Below are 14,171 nucleotides of genomic sequence, written 5' to 3'. Positions count from 1 at the left end.
AATATTTATTTATTAACAAATTCGGCACACTCGGCTGACTACACCAAACCAAAAAGCAATGATATTTACGAGAATCTAAACTTTAGATTATACCAAACATTTCACAAGGCACTACTACTAGAAAAATTGACCACATGAAAACATAAGTAATCCCTCCTCATAGGTATTGACTAATAAGGATATGCTTTAGTTTGGGAAATAGACAAAATAACCATGACTTTTCTTGTTTGTTGCAGACATTTCATTTAATGGTTTTATTTTATATTACAATGCTCTTTTATTTGTCTAATCTGTATCGAAAGAAACAATATAAAAAGGGTCATAAGCTTGTTAAGAATACAGAAGCGTTTCTGGATCATGAAGAGTGACTCAAATAAAGGAAACGTTCACTGTGCAAAACAAATCATGCATGGTAGTATATAAATGTTTAATCATCTTTTCAATAACACGGCTGTGAAAAATGAACAATTAAAATAGCACCCAGGTTCATTCTTTCATGGTTTAGTTAGTCTCGATTCGTAGAAATTGAGATTGTTTTATTACCTGAAGCCTGATTTTGATGTCTCAAGCAGGAAAACGGAAAATAAATAAGATTTGAACGAAAATATTTTGTTTTAGAATTAGGATAAATATTATCTTAAACGAACTGTTTGGTAAAATGAAATAGGGATTAGTGTTTTTACCTTATGAGCCATTTTCATTATAATATGAACAAAAGATTCAAACAATGCTAATGCCAGTATTGAGTGGGTTGCCACAAGAATTAAAAAAAAACTTTATGAGAAGGGAACCAATCAGCAAAGCTGATAAATGTTGCCATTTAAAAAAAAAAATAAGGCAGAATTATGCAAAGAATGAGTGCTACATCTATTAGAATTTATTTGTTTTTTGATTTCTCAACTTTCTCTAGTAAATTTTGCATGATCAGAAAAAATAACAAATAAAAAAATGTGAGCACACATCTCCCTGCATGCAGCGAGATACGCATCATATAAAGGAAAAGGAGAACCATCAATATAACTCATTTGACTGGTGCTGTAGCCAAAAAATGTTGGTTCAGGAGAGTTTGTTGGAAGACATGACCTAACTCCAGCAATCGTTCCTGTCAAAACACAATTATGTCACGTATTTTACTAATGCAATCAAATTCTCCTAAAGAACTTTCAAGACCAGCTATGACTATACCTCTTCAAAGGCTGCACCGATCATTTGAAGGCCCACTGGGAGATCCGTCTCACCATCTTTAACAAATCCACAAGGCACCACTAATGCAGGTAAACCAGCCATATTCACATTGACCTGTTCAATATGGCAGCCATATGTATTATAGAAACAACAAAATGAATTTAAATAATTTATGTTCAAACATCTTTGGTCAGAATAATATTTTCTAGGATACAAGAATCTGAAATAGGTCTATGGTGCCCAGTACTCCTAGCCTATGCTGGTAGAGTGATTATACAAGTAGTACACATACGCTCTATTCCACAGAATGCTTCAAGAACTCTGATCTCTAGCTATTTTACAAGACACTTCTAACTAAAAGGCACCCCCTGAAGTACAGGACTTAAAATAATTAGAACTAACCCAAGTTCAAACACACTTAATTGCTTTTTTATTAACAAAAGAATAACACTTTAAAAAGGAGCTAGAGCTTTGAGTGGGAAGAATGATTTGATGAGAATTTTGTGCTACGTGTTAGTTTTAGGATCAGAAATGAAATAAGCAGAAATACAACAACACATAGAGCAATGAACACAGCAGATACCCTGGGAAAACCCTCCTACTCGAGGGAGAAAAAACCCAGCAAATATCTCTCTTATATATTGATGGAATAAGAGCAGAAATCTGCTTACAACTCAGGCCCAACACATGGTCGAATTTGAGACAATGAATAATAGCACCTCTCCTAGATGCAAAGATACAAATGAATATGTTTCTCTTTGAAATCGGTCTGCTGCTACAAAATGAGGATCTGCTGCTACAAGATAATGATCTGCTTCTACAAGATGATGATTTGCTGCTACAAGATGATGATCTGCTGCTACAGGTGCGAACTTCTAGGAATGCAAATTGCTGCTAAGAAATGGCGAACTTCTGCTGCTTGCTTGATACGAATTATGATGAAGTGATTGGTGATTATCAAATGAGATGAAATCACCTCTCATATATACAAGGATAGGCGACCTCTTCACTAGGTTGGCCCCCCTTGGAGAATAAAAGATATAAAATATTATTGTTTACAAGAAGGCCGACCTGCCTTAAACAAGGGGAAAATAGCTCCCGAAGCTATAAAACACTAACATTCCCTCTTAGCTAGGGAGGTATTTTCCAGATATCTACGTCATGAGTCTCTCAACATGATGTCCACAATGGCTACACCCATTTGTGGAAAAACCTCGAAGGTTCATCACGGAGTCTCTCAATGTGATGTCGTCATGGAGTCTCTCAACATGACATCCACCATCGCAACTCCCACGTGTGGAAGGAATCAAATGTACAAGTGTTCATCACGGAGTCTCTCAACGCGATATCGTCAATGAGTCTCTCAACATGACGTCCACCATGGCTACTCCCATATGTGGAAAGAAACACAAGTACAAGGGTACATCACGGAGTCTCTCAACGTGATGTCGTCATGGAGTCTCTCAACATGACGTCTTATCTCAGTCTTAGAGATGAACAAGGGCTTGCACCTCATATTTATTCGTCTCAGAGGAATATACACTACAAGGGCTTTCACCTCATATTTCTCCGTCTCAGAGAAATATACACTACAAGGAATCTTAATGATGATGTGACTCCCTCTGAAGCTCCAAGTACTAGCATCAACCTCCTGACCTTCTCGTCCAAGGTTGCCTCTCTTGGTTTGTCAAACTCCCTCTTAATGTTAATTCCTCCTCTTTGAAGAAACTGATCGACTTTAGAATAAGAAACCTTCTGAATCGACTTTAGAGCTTGGCTCCTTCTGAGATGTCACCATGGCAATTTTTGTAGTAGAAACAAGTTGTGTAGACCTTAATTTGCAATCTCGAGTAAAGTGACCATACTTGTCACACCTGAAACACTGAATGTGAGAGAGATACTTCTTCTTTTTCGATTCTGGGGCAGAATCTGATTCTCTATCTCTATTCCTCTTTCTTCCTTTGCCTCTTTCTCTAGAAGTATATGTATGGCAAGAACTTGATTTTCTACATCATGATAGTTTTGCCCAATTCCTCTTGCTGCAAACCTAGACTCTTTTTGAATACAATCAGCTTGAAGACGATCAAACTTGGGCATCTTAGATCTCCCACTGATGCTTTGGATAAAGGACTCCCAAGATTGGGGAAGACCATTTAGTGCCAACATAACAAGATCTTTGTCTGCAATTATGTCCCCAATAGCGTTCAACTGATCTCTTAAATCAGCAATCTTCATAAAGAATGAGATGACCGAATCTTCCTTATCCATTTTTACATGGTGAAGCTGTTGTCTCAAAGCAAGGGCTATGCTGGTATTGTTGACCTCATACAATCCTTCTAGAGTATCAAACATTTCTTTCGCTGACTTCAACTTGGAGATGATCGGTACTAGGTGATTCATCATAGAGTTTATCATGATCTTTCTAGCGTTCGTGCCATTTTTCTTCCACTGGATTTTCTCAGTATCATCGGAAGGCTCGGGCATATCACTTTCCACGAAATCAAGAAGATCATTCTCCTCTAATGCAATGAGTACCCTGGGTTTCCAAGAGTTGAAGTTTGAGGCTCCATCAAGCCTATCTTCTACCTTGACATCGGTTCACCATCTTAATTCTAAAATAATTTGCAACCTTAGATCTGCAATACTTTGCCTTCAAGATCTGCCCTAGATGAAAAGTTTACTTAACTGCTTAAACAAATCTAATCAGATCTTTTCTTAGACCTGCTCTGATACCATGTTAGTTTTAGGATCAAAAATGAAATAAGCAGAAATACGAGGACACATAGGGCAATGAAGACAGCAGATACCCTGGGAAAACCCTCCTACTCGAGGGAGAAAAAACACAGCAAATATATCTCTTATATATTGACAGAATAAGAGCAGAAATCTGCTTACAACTCAGGCCCAACACAAGGTCGAATTTGAGACAATGAATAATAGCACCTCTCCTAGATGCAAAGATACAAATGAATATGTTTCTCCTTGAAATCGGTTCGCTGCTACAAAATGATGATCTGCTGCTACAAGATAATGATCTGCTGCTACAGGTGCGAACTTCTTCTAGGAATGCAAGTTGCTGCTAAGAATGAACTCCTGCTGCTAAGAAATGGCGAACTTCTACTGCTTGCTTGATGCGAATTATGATGAAGTGATTGATGATCATCAAATGAGATGAAATCACCTCTCATATATACAAGGATAGGCGACTTCTTCACTAGGTCGGCCCCCCTTAGAGAATAAAAGATATTAAATATTATTGTTTACAAGAAGGCTGACCTACCTTAAACAAGGGGAAAATAGCTCCTGAAGCTATAAAACACTAACACTACTTAGTTCTTAAAATGAAGGCTGATCCAAATTAAAATTAGGATCCTATTTTTCTGCATGAAGATCTTAATGTCTGCAAAATCACAGTCTGCTAAGTGTTCCTTACGACTAAAGCATATTCAATAGAGACAATGGTTAGCAAAACAAAGATATTATATTTGTTGTGAATTAGAAATGATTCAAAAGCATAGAATGCTGGATTGAGGTACCAAATTGTGTGGTTACGATGGGCAAAATCTTGAGAAGAATTGTATGGTATTGGGAATGTGTTAAAGAAATGTTATTGAGTGTCATTGCAACTGTCTGTCCGGGATCATCAGAATTGAAGAAATCTAGAAAAATATAATTACAATCAGTTTGCAAGAGCCAGCAATTACAGAGGTATTTGTATTCCAAATGCTTCAGCTTCCTTGACTGTTGCTGGACATAGAAAATGAGGTGCTATTCGGTAAGATAATGTGGACTCTATTGATGATTTGGCTTGGTCTTGTGGGGTACATGGGGTTGATGATTTGGCATTCTGAAGTTCACAAGCTACGAAGCTGAGAATAGTCTTGCTCAATTTGCGAGGCACAAGCTGATATATTTCTAAGTTATGAATTCGATTGAGGTAAGCAAATCTGCCTTGGTGAGGTGCAAAACTAACCCAAAGATTACTGTTCTGGGGTCATTTGCCCTCTCTTTGAAAAGCAATGGTCCCCATTGTGTGGGTGGTTGGTTCCGGAAACCAAACTTGAAGCTTCAAAAGATTATACCACGTTGTTTAATATATCTAGTCCTTTCTTCACAGCTAGAAACAAATGTTATGTACCCTGGCAAGTGGGAGATTAGAAGATGTCAGTATGTTCATGTTTCTCTTCTAACTCAAGTGCATAGGGTCTACCACACAACGATGTTGGACTATGAATGAATTGAACAGGGGTCACACATATTGTTTGAGAAGCTTATCATTGAATACAAAATGCATGCCCATGTACGAAGGAAATCTACAACAAATGCATTGTCTCCAGTGGTACAAAGTATGGCGCAAGGACTCATCAAAGTGGTTTGAGCTTGCATTGAAGACCTTGTATTTATGTTGTCAGCAAATGAAATTCCCTTGAACCTGATAATGCACTTGTTAAAGTTCTTGGAGGAATTGCTTTTCTTTATCCTATTCCTTGGCCTTTGCATTAGTTTCTAAATCTATATGGGGGTAAAAAGCAATTTTATGAGGTGCCACAATATATAATCCGTAAGATGTTTAGAATAAACCATGCACTAATAGCCTTATTGTGTGCTAAATTATAATCTAAATGCAAGAAAAGCATTACTGTACATTCACGACAATCAAACGTGTATGATCGATCACTTTCGTCTGGAGATGGAATGATGTTTACCTGTCCAGTTCTGTCTATTATTTCCCACAAAGCTTGCCAGAAGAAGCTATAACTAACCTAGGATCTCAGTCAGATCCAACTGATAAACGAACTCCAAAATGTGTGATTATCTCATATGCAGCATATCCCCATCATTGAGAAACGATCAACCAACAACTAGCACAGAGTTGTGCTGATGTTGAGTTGTCAATAGACCAGATAAGATGTCCATGTTGGGAGATTTCCTTGGTCTGGAAAGAACTCAAAGAGGATTATACATGTCCAATTTGCAATTAGTTGGCTTGACTATGCTGCAAGGAACATTAGACTTGATGTGAGCCTCAATATCTTTATTAATGTACGCCAATGGAAGTATTACTAAATTGCTGCCAATGTTTTTGTTCTCCAAAATGACTGGCTGATGTAAAGTAGTGCAACTCCTAAATAAGCCTACTGTGAGATGTGCCCGAGGGAGCACTAACATGGCCAAGTTTGTAAAGAAGCTTGTTCTAAAAAAAATCATCAAGCTATTGTCCTGAACAAAGGATGCTTTGGGTGGGTGCTCATTTTGAACATATGGAGCATTGTGAAATCTAATCCAAGGTGTCGTGTCCTCGAGTGTTGAGTATGATAAGCAGCATGGCACCTAAAGGTCGGCTCAAGCAATTAATTGGTTTGTTGTATTTCCCCTTATTGTGTTTTATAAACACTTGAGGAAACTATTGCAGGTACATCAACCACTTTATTTTCCTTGCATTCTCCAATTTACTTTGTCTATGAAGAAACTAAGAGGCTTGTGATCAAAGTGAATGATGATCTCCTTACCAAAGAGATTATATCCCCATTATTGTGTGAAATACTTCTCATTACTTACCCTCACACAGTATCATTGAATGTTTCTAAATGAGCAGCAACTAGATGTCAATGCTAAGTGCTCACTGCCCCAAGTGCAAAATTAGATGCACCAGTCTCAAGTTCGCATTGTTGGTTAATGCTAGGCATTGGAAAGATGGTTTCATAGCAGAGTTTGGATTTGAGTTCTTCAAATGCTTCATTTTAAGGAAAACCAAGACATGTGAGGTATTTGTTGTCATTTTTATGACATCCTTGGTCCATCAGTGAGAACCAATCAGAGATATGTTCCATGGACCAGCGCTGCCCCAGTTGATCAAGGACAAGGCCAACGGTCATGAAGTGTGAAGTGTTGGCTGTGAGGAGGCAGAGTCCAGGCCTTTTCCTTCCTTTGAACGCAGAATCTTGGAATCCCAAAATCCCGGGGTTCCAAGCCTTTTCCTTCCTTTGAAGCCGGAATCCCAGAATCCCGAGGTTCCAAGCCTTTTCCTTCCTTTGAACTCGGAACCCCGGAATCTCGAAATTCCCAAGTTCCCAAGCCTCTTGAAACCCAGAACCCCAAAATCCCAAAAATCCAAGTTCCCAAGCCTTTTGAAACCCGGAATCCCGAAATTCCCAAGTTCCCAAGCCTTTTGAAACCCGGAATCCCGAAATTCCAAAGTTCCCAAGCCTTTTGAAACCTGAAACCCCGGAACCCCGAAGTTCCAAGTTCCCAAGCCTTTTGAAACCCGGAATCCCGAAATTCCCAAGTTTCCAAGCCTTTTGAAACCCGAAACCTCGGAATCCCGAAATTCCCAGGTTCTTGACTCCTCTCCCCTTGCGACAGGGCCTGACTTCTGACTATCGATGACTTGCAACACTTCTAGATGACGTGATCAACACTCAAGGCTCTTAATGCTCCACCAACCCCTACAACTTGTCTACTTTCTTTCATGGAGCTACAGGGCAATTTAATGCTTTCTGCAGGATTGCCATCAAGTGGAGTACAAGGCCATGTTTATTTATGGTTACTTGATGGCCTTCATGTCGAGCTTGCATGCTCTGACTTTGGAATGTCAGACAATCCACCTTCTAGAAGTACTTTTCTTCTTGGGATTGCCTTGTCAAGGTATGTCCAAGTTGCTTGCATGCAAACCATGTCAGGTCTGTGCACCTCCCTGTCGTCCCTGACTGACATTCCTCTGTGCATGCCAAGGTCAAGGTTTCCTCTCCTTGACCATTGGTCTCTCCTCTATGATCACTTTTCTATATATAGGTTGTTAAAACTCATTGTAAAGGGTTCTCTCCTTGGTGGCTTGAGCTAACCTTTTCTCTTTCACTTCTCTTGAAGATTTGAATATTTTCTTGCATTTCTGCAACTGTAAGTTTGGCCATTAACCTAAGAATGAATTGAAATATCATTCTTGACTTCCTTCAACTTATGCATGTTGTGTATGTTTTCTTACCTTCATTGTAAGTGTATGTTTTGTAGCTTTCTTTCATGTATATGATGTGTTAACTTGTTTATGTGTGTGACTTGTGAGAAACTTTCTCCCCTTTTGACATTCAACAAATTCTAACCTCCATGCATGTGTTTGGGGTCATTCATGCAACTGAAGTTTGTACATCTCCTGGGTATTTCAATTGGTTCTTTGTGTCATTTCTGGGTGGGGAGAGAAACATCACTTCCTTTCTTTTTAGCATTTCCTTCTTCCCTTTTCCTTTGCAAGCTATTAGGATAGGTCTAAAAACAGAGTGTTGAGTGCTGAGTTGGTTCAACACCTACACTTGGATTGAGAAGGAAGACGGCCTTCTCCAGAGATTCAACCCTTATGCAAGTTCCCACACTCCGAGGTTGTTTCCATGTTTCACAAGGTTGCTGAGTTGAGAGCTCAGCAAGGGTGCAAACTTTTGTGACAACAATATCCCAACATGAATAATCAATAGAAATTTGTCTATCCACAAATACACAATCTTGTATAGCTGTGAAGAATTTGTTCAATCTTGAATAATCTTCATCTTTGTGCAATCCACATAAGTTCCTTCATGGTCGATATGTACCCAAGTACTAAACTTGAGTAACATCAAAGATACACTTCCTTGAGTTGTCTTACAACTTGGGGATGGCATGTGTATCAAGAAGCTTCCAAAGTTGTGAAACATGCTCTTCCCAAGTCTTATTGTAAATGAGGATGTCATCACAAAGACAATGAAAAAGATTCAGCAATTCACAAGCATAATTCATGAGCAAAGTGAAAGTTTATGGTTTGTTCCTTAGGACAAAATGAATTACAAATCACTCATATAGGTTGGCCTTCATCTATATCTTGAATGCAGTATTACAAATGTCATTATGGTTGACTAGAACTTGGTGATAAACAGACTAATGATCAATCTTCGTAAAATATTTTGCCCCTTGGTACTTGTCCAAAAGATCACCAAAGCAAACTAGAGGGCACTTGTTTGTTACTATGACCCTATTGAGTACATGATAGTCAATGAAGAGATGTCATGAACTACTCTTCCTGGGTGCAAGGATGATTGAACTACACGAAGGTGAAGAACTTGGTTGAATCTTCACTTGGGCAATGAGATCTTGAATGCTCCTACAAATCCCATTATCCTCCCAAACTAATCTTTAAAAAGTGGGCTCTTTAGAAGTGGTGATCCCACAATGAGATCAATTTGGTGCTTGATGGAGCAATGTGTTGGAGTGCCTTTGGACTTGCTGTGACCTATTTCACACATCACCCCATTGCAAATGGAGACCCCCTATTTTTTATTTTTACTTTGGCATCGCAACTGCTAATCACCAGTCTTTTTACAATGAGGAGTTAGAGTTTTTGAGAATTCATCCCAAGCCAAGTTGAGAAATCATGCTCAGAGTCATGTATGAATGTTGTCAAAGTGCTTAGAAGGCCTGAAGGACGAGGATCGCAATTGCTTTGGGTCATTTCCGACAACTTGCTATTTTTAGAAATTTCTGCTTTTTTCTGCTTTTTAGAAAGTGGCATATGGGTTTTGTTCCTCGGGTCATTTCATCTCTGCCCATGTTTTCGGAATTTGAAAATCTTGTCTCTAGATATAAAAAAGCAAGGCTTCAAAATTTTTGTTTTTTTCTGAGATTAGGGTTTTGTTCTTTAGGTCATTTCAATCCTGCCCATGTCTTCCGATTTGGGAAATTTTGCCTCTGAGTATAAAAAGCAAAGGTTTGTTTTTCTTTTGCCTTTTTCTGAGATTACGTTTTTTATCTTTAGGCCATATTATTACTACCCATGTTCTCAGAATTTGAACATTTGGTCTTTAAGGGTAAAAAAGCAAAATGCAAACCCTAATTAGGGTTTTGTTCCAGAAGATCAGCCATATGATCAAAGCCCATGTTCTCAAATTTTGAAAATTAGGTCTCCAAGTGCAAAAAGCAAAATGGAAACCCTTATTAGGGTTTCGTTCCAGATGAACTGTTGATCAAGTATGAAGGTAACAGTGGGAGATGACACATTAAAAATTTTGCCTAAGTTGAAGAAATGAAAATGGCAGATGATCAATCAAGTCCGCCAAGGCTCAAAGTCAGACAAGTGAAATGGCAGATGATCAGTCAAGTCCGCCCAAGTATGTCAAGCATGGAAGTTATCCAAGTGAAAATGTTTGACACTTGGTAAACTCCTACCAAAGGTTAACGAACTCATGGCAGTGGTGAATCAAACTCCTACTAGAGGTTAAGCTCATTCACACACAAGGATGTCTGACAGTCTTCAAGGTCCGCCTCATGATCAAGCAAAAATGTTTGATACTTGGTAAACTCTTACCAATGGTTAATTAACTCTTGGCAAGAGTTAGTTACACTCCTACTTGAGGTTACACCATGTTGGAAGAAAAAATAAAAAATAAACCAAGGCATGGAAGTGTAAAGCAAGTTGGAAAATAAATTTGTCACAAAAAAAAATTTAATTATTTTCCAAAACTAAAAAAATTATTTTCAAAAGAAAATTCCAATTCCACACTCGGAAAATTTTCAAAAAAAAATTTCAAGAAATTCAAGAATTTTGGAAAATTCTAGAAGATTCTTTGCTTTTTGGCGAAGGATGAAATTTTGAGAGGAAAATAAACTTTCCATTTTGGAAAGACTTAAAACAAAAAAACACAAAAAAATAATAAAATAATTTAAAAAAAAAAAAAAAAACTTCTAAGTTTAAAAATCCTAAATTCTATATATTTTCAACCATTCACTTTCACAATTCATTATTCAAGTTGAGAATTTGGAGAGCAATTGAGAAAAAGTTTTCTCTCAAAATTTGTTAATTTTGAATTTTTAAAGAGAAATTTTCCAAAATAAAATTCTTCTCAGTGTTGAAATCAAGAAATTAGTTGTTTTTTTTAAGATTTTAAGACAGAATTTCAGAGTTGAAGGTAAATTTCAGTCATTCAAAGATTCAATCCGACTGAATTTTCTTAACTTTCTGTCTTATTTCTCTCAATTTTATCAATTTCTTGACCAAATCCTTCACTTTCAGTCTGCTTTTTCGCAGAAACTTAACCTTTTGACAGGCTGGAAGTGAAATTTTTCAGAAAAGAGGATTAAAAATCAGAATTAAAATCTGAAAATAATATGGAATTTTCATGTGTTTTTGCAGGTTAAGGCAGACAAAGGTTGAAGTTAGCCTTGTTTAGAAGCATGGAAGATCAAAATTCATGATATGAAGGACAAATTCGCCCAAGGAGAGGAATGGCAGACAAAGGTTGAAGTTCGCCTTGTCTAGAAGCATGGAAGATGGCACATGGCTGTCCAAGTTAAAATTCGCCCATGATAAGGGAACAAGGTTTGATCAGCTTGGAATCATGTCAAAACCTAAGCGCATTCAAGATGGCACACAGACTTCCAAGTCCACCAAGGTCAAGAAGGATGGCAAAGGCAGCATGAAGAACAAGCATGTCCAAGACACACCAAGGTTCACCTTGGCTAAGACTCTTCAAAGTCCACCTCATGCACAAACAAGTTGTCCGACACTTGCTAAACTCCTACCTTCAGTTAAGAAACTTATGGCAAGGGTAAAACAAACTCCTACTTGAGGTTAAGCAGAACAAACATGTCAAGGCACATGTGAAGTCGGCCAAGGAAATAACTGTCCAATGCTAAGCCAAGTCCGACTTGGCATCAAACACATGAAGTCTGCCCATGATCAAACACATCAAGGTTGGCATGAGACTCTTGAACCCCACCCAAACTTGGCATAAGGCTGTCCAAGTCCGCCCTCCAAAAGCAAGGCAAGTTTGGAAAGAGATTGTCCAAGTCCGCCAAAGTGGCAAAGGATAAAGAAAACAAAGTTGGCAAGAGACTTTCAAAGTCTGCCAAGCATAAGAAGACAATGTCTCAGCTTCTTCAAACCCCGCCCATGCACAAAAAGGTTGGCAAATGAACATCAAACTCCAATTTGCAGTCAAGGGGAAAATCCTAAGGTCAAGTAAACTCCACCCATGGGTTAGGATGGATAAAGCACTTGAGCACATGACCAAACATCTCCCAAGTCCGCCAAAGAAAAAGACATGGTTAGGAGAAAGAGATATGGCAAGGCTTCCTCCAAGTCCGCCTAAGAAGAAAAGAAAAAGATTTTGGCAAGAAAGAATTAAAAGATGACAAAGTCCAACTTAGGCAAGTTGAAGTTGGCAAAACATTGGCCAAGTCCGACTTGGCATAAAAGACTCCAAGTCCACCATGAAGACAAGGTTGAAAGAGAAAAGCAAAGAGATCTTTGGACAAGGTTAGAATAAAATACAAGTTGGTAAGGTGAATTACACAAAGTTCGCCAAGAAGGATAGACATAAACATTCCAAGTTGACTAAGCATAAATGGAATATGTGAAGATGCCTAAGCAAGACATGAAAATTTGCCTACGGCTCAAGGATAAGACATGAAGATTGTTGAAGTTATAGCTATGGTCGGATCCTTCCCTTGGCCGACATAGCAAACATGTTTGTCTAATTGGCCTATCGGCCTTAGACAATCATGAACCCGTGTATACTCTAGAGAAAGCGGGTAATATACATTATGAAGCGGTTTTGTTTTAAGTCCTTAACTAAGCATCGGTTAAGACACGCACCTGTCACCCATGGTTAGACATGTCTCCTCATTATTATTGTCTACCACCCCTTGATGAAGGATCACGTTGCCCTTGAAGAAGTCGACTCTTCATGAAGAGTCACCGTGGCGTGTATAAGAGGGATGCTACCTCTTTCATTTGGTGAATTTTTGAAGATACTCCAATCGTGTGGAAGATTTCCTATATACAGTCCATGTTTATCATCAGCAAGTCCGTTCATCATCCAGAACAGATCGACTTCCATAGCAGATCAACTTTCATATATCTCAGATCGTATTAAATTATCATCAGCGAAATCATTCCTTGGGAGAGCGAATATACTACTTGGCAGATCGTATTCTTCCTTGGCTGATTGAACACATTCTTCATAGGTTGGATACATTAATGCAGTGTGGACTGCATACACAGCTGTGCATTGTAAATTGATCTGAGCATATAGCTTCAAGGAGTGAAGCGATTCACATTGGCCTTTGTACTTGATCATTGTAAAAGCATCTTGCTGTTCATATTTGATATAGAGAGAGAGAGAGAGATAATTTCGTGCTCTGGGGAGACGATAGCCTTATATTGTCTAGGGTTGGGAGGGCAACAATGATCTGAATCATTGCCCGTTGTTAATCGAGCACACCCCATGATTACTGTGCATGGTCATCTTCTTATGATCCTAGTATTATAATGAAATTCAACATGGTATCAAAGTAGGTTCTTGAAGAGCCATTGTCACAGTTAGTGCATCCCCTCTGTCTTGAGGAGGAGCTTGAGCTTAAGAGTGGAATGATATGAGAGGTGATAGAGTTCATCTTTAGATTGAGTAGAGAGATATTCTTGGATACAGGTTATAATTGAGGACAATGCCAAGAATAATAAGAAGGAAGTTGGGGCCACTTCTTTACAGCTAGACTTTGATGATTCTCTACATAGAAGTGACATTTCTATCTTCAACCTTGGAAACTTTGCAAATTTGCATCTGTCAATGGCAACTGAAATACGAGATCGGGACCTTCATTGGATGATAGGACCAAACTAATCAAATAAGTCTTCTCCCTACTACCACATTTATCTGATAGTATATGGTGCATTGCTTATGCTCATGTTACTTGTCTATTGTATGCATTGGACTAATGGTTGCCTTCCTGTTCATGAGACTAGAAGTGTCCAAGTGTAAGGTTGAGTCCTGTAGCCCTTAGCTATGATTACATACAATTTAAGACATCTAATTTATCCTTGTCATTTTTTAGTTATGAGCTATGTTTAATAGCAAGATTATTACAAGTGTATGTGCAAGTGTATGTGTGATTGCAGGGGACACTTGAAGACCTTAGTAGTTAAGGTCAGCCAGTTGTTATGCTACTTGCAAGGGTTGCAAGTTTATCCA

General features: G+C 38.4%; 1 protein-coding gene across 2 annotated transcripts in view; it reads right to left on the bottom strand.

Annotated features, from left to right (window-relative positions):
* Positions 1–843: 843 nt before the first annotated feature.
* The window catches only part of LOC131073366 (glutamyl-tRNA(Gln) amidotransferase subunit A, chloroplastic/mitochondrial), a 109,557-nt gene continuing 96,229 nt past the window's right edge, over positions 844–14,171 (bottom strand). For both annotated transcript variants that reach the window (XM_058009781.2, XM_058009782.2), the window contains 2 exons: positions 1,186–1,299; positions 844–1,102 (listed from right to left, as the gene is read on the bottom strand). In XM_058009781.2, the coding sequence (XP_057865764.2) occupies positions 1,022–1,102; positions 1,186–1,299 (195 nt within the window). In that variant the 3' untranslated portion in view covers positions 844–1,021. The remainder of the gene's footprint in view (positions 1,103–1,185; positions 1,300–14,171) is intronic.

The sequence above is a fragment of the Cryptomeria japonica genome, chromosome 10 (genome assembly GCF_030272615.1).
Source record: "Cryptomeria japonica chromosome 10, Sugi_1.0, whole genome shotgun sequence".
NCBI classification, from domain to species: domain Eukaryota; kingdom Viridiplantae; phylum Streptophyta; class Pinopsida; order Cupressales; family Cupressaceae; genus Cryptomeria; species Cryptomeria japonica.
The sequence above is the reverse complement of the archived record's forward strand: the minus strand, read 5'-3'. Positions and strand labels throughout refer to the sequence as shown.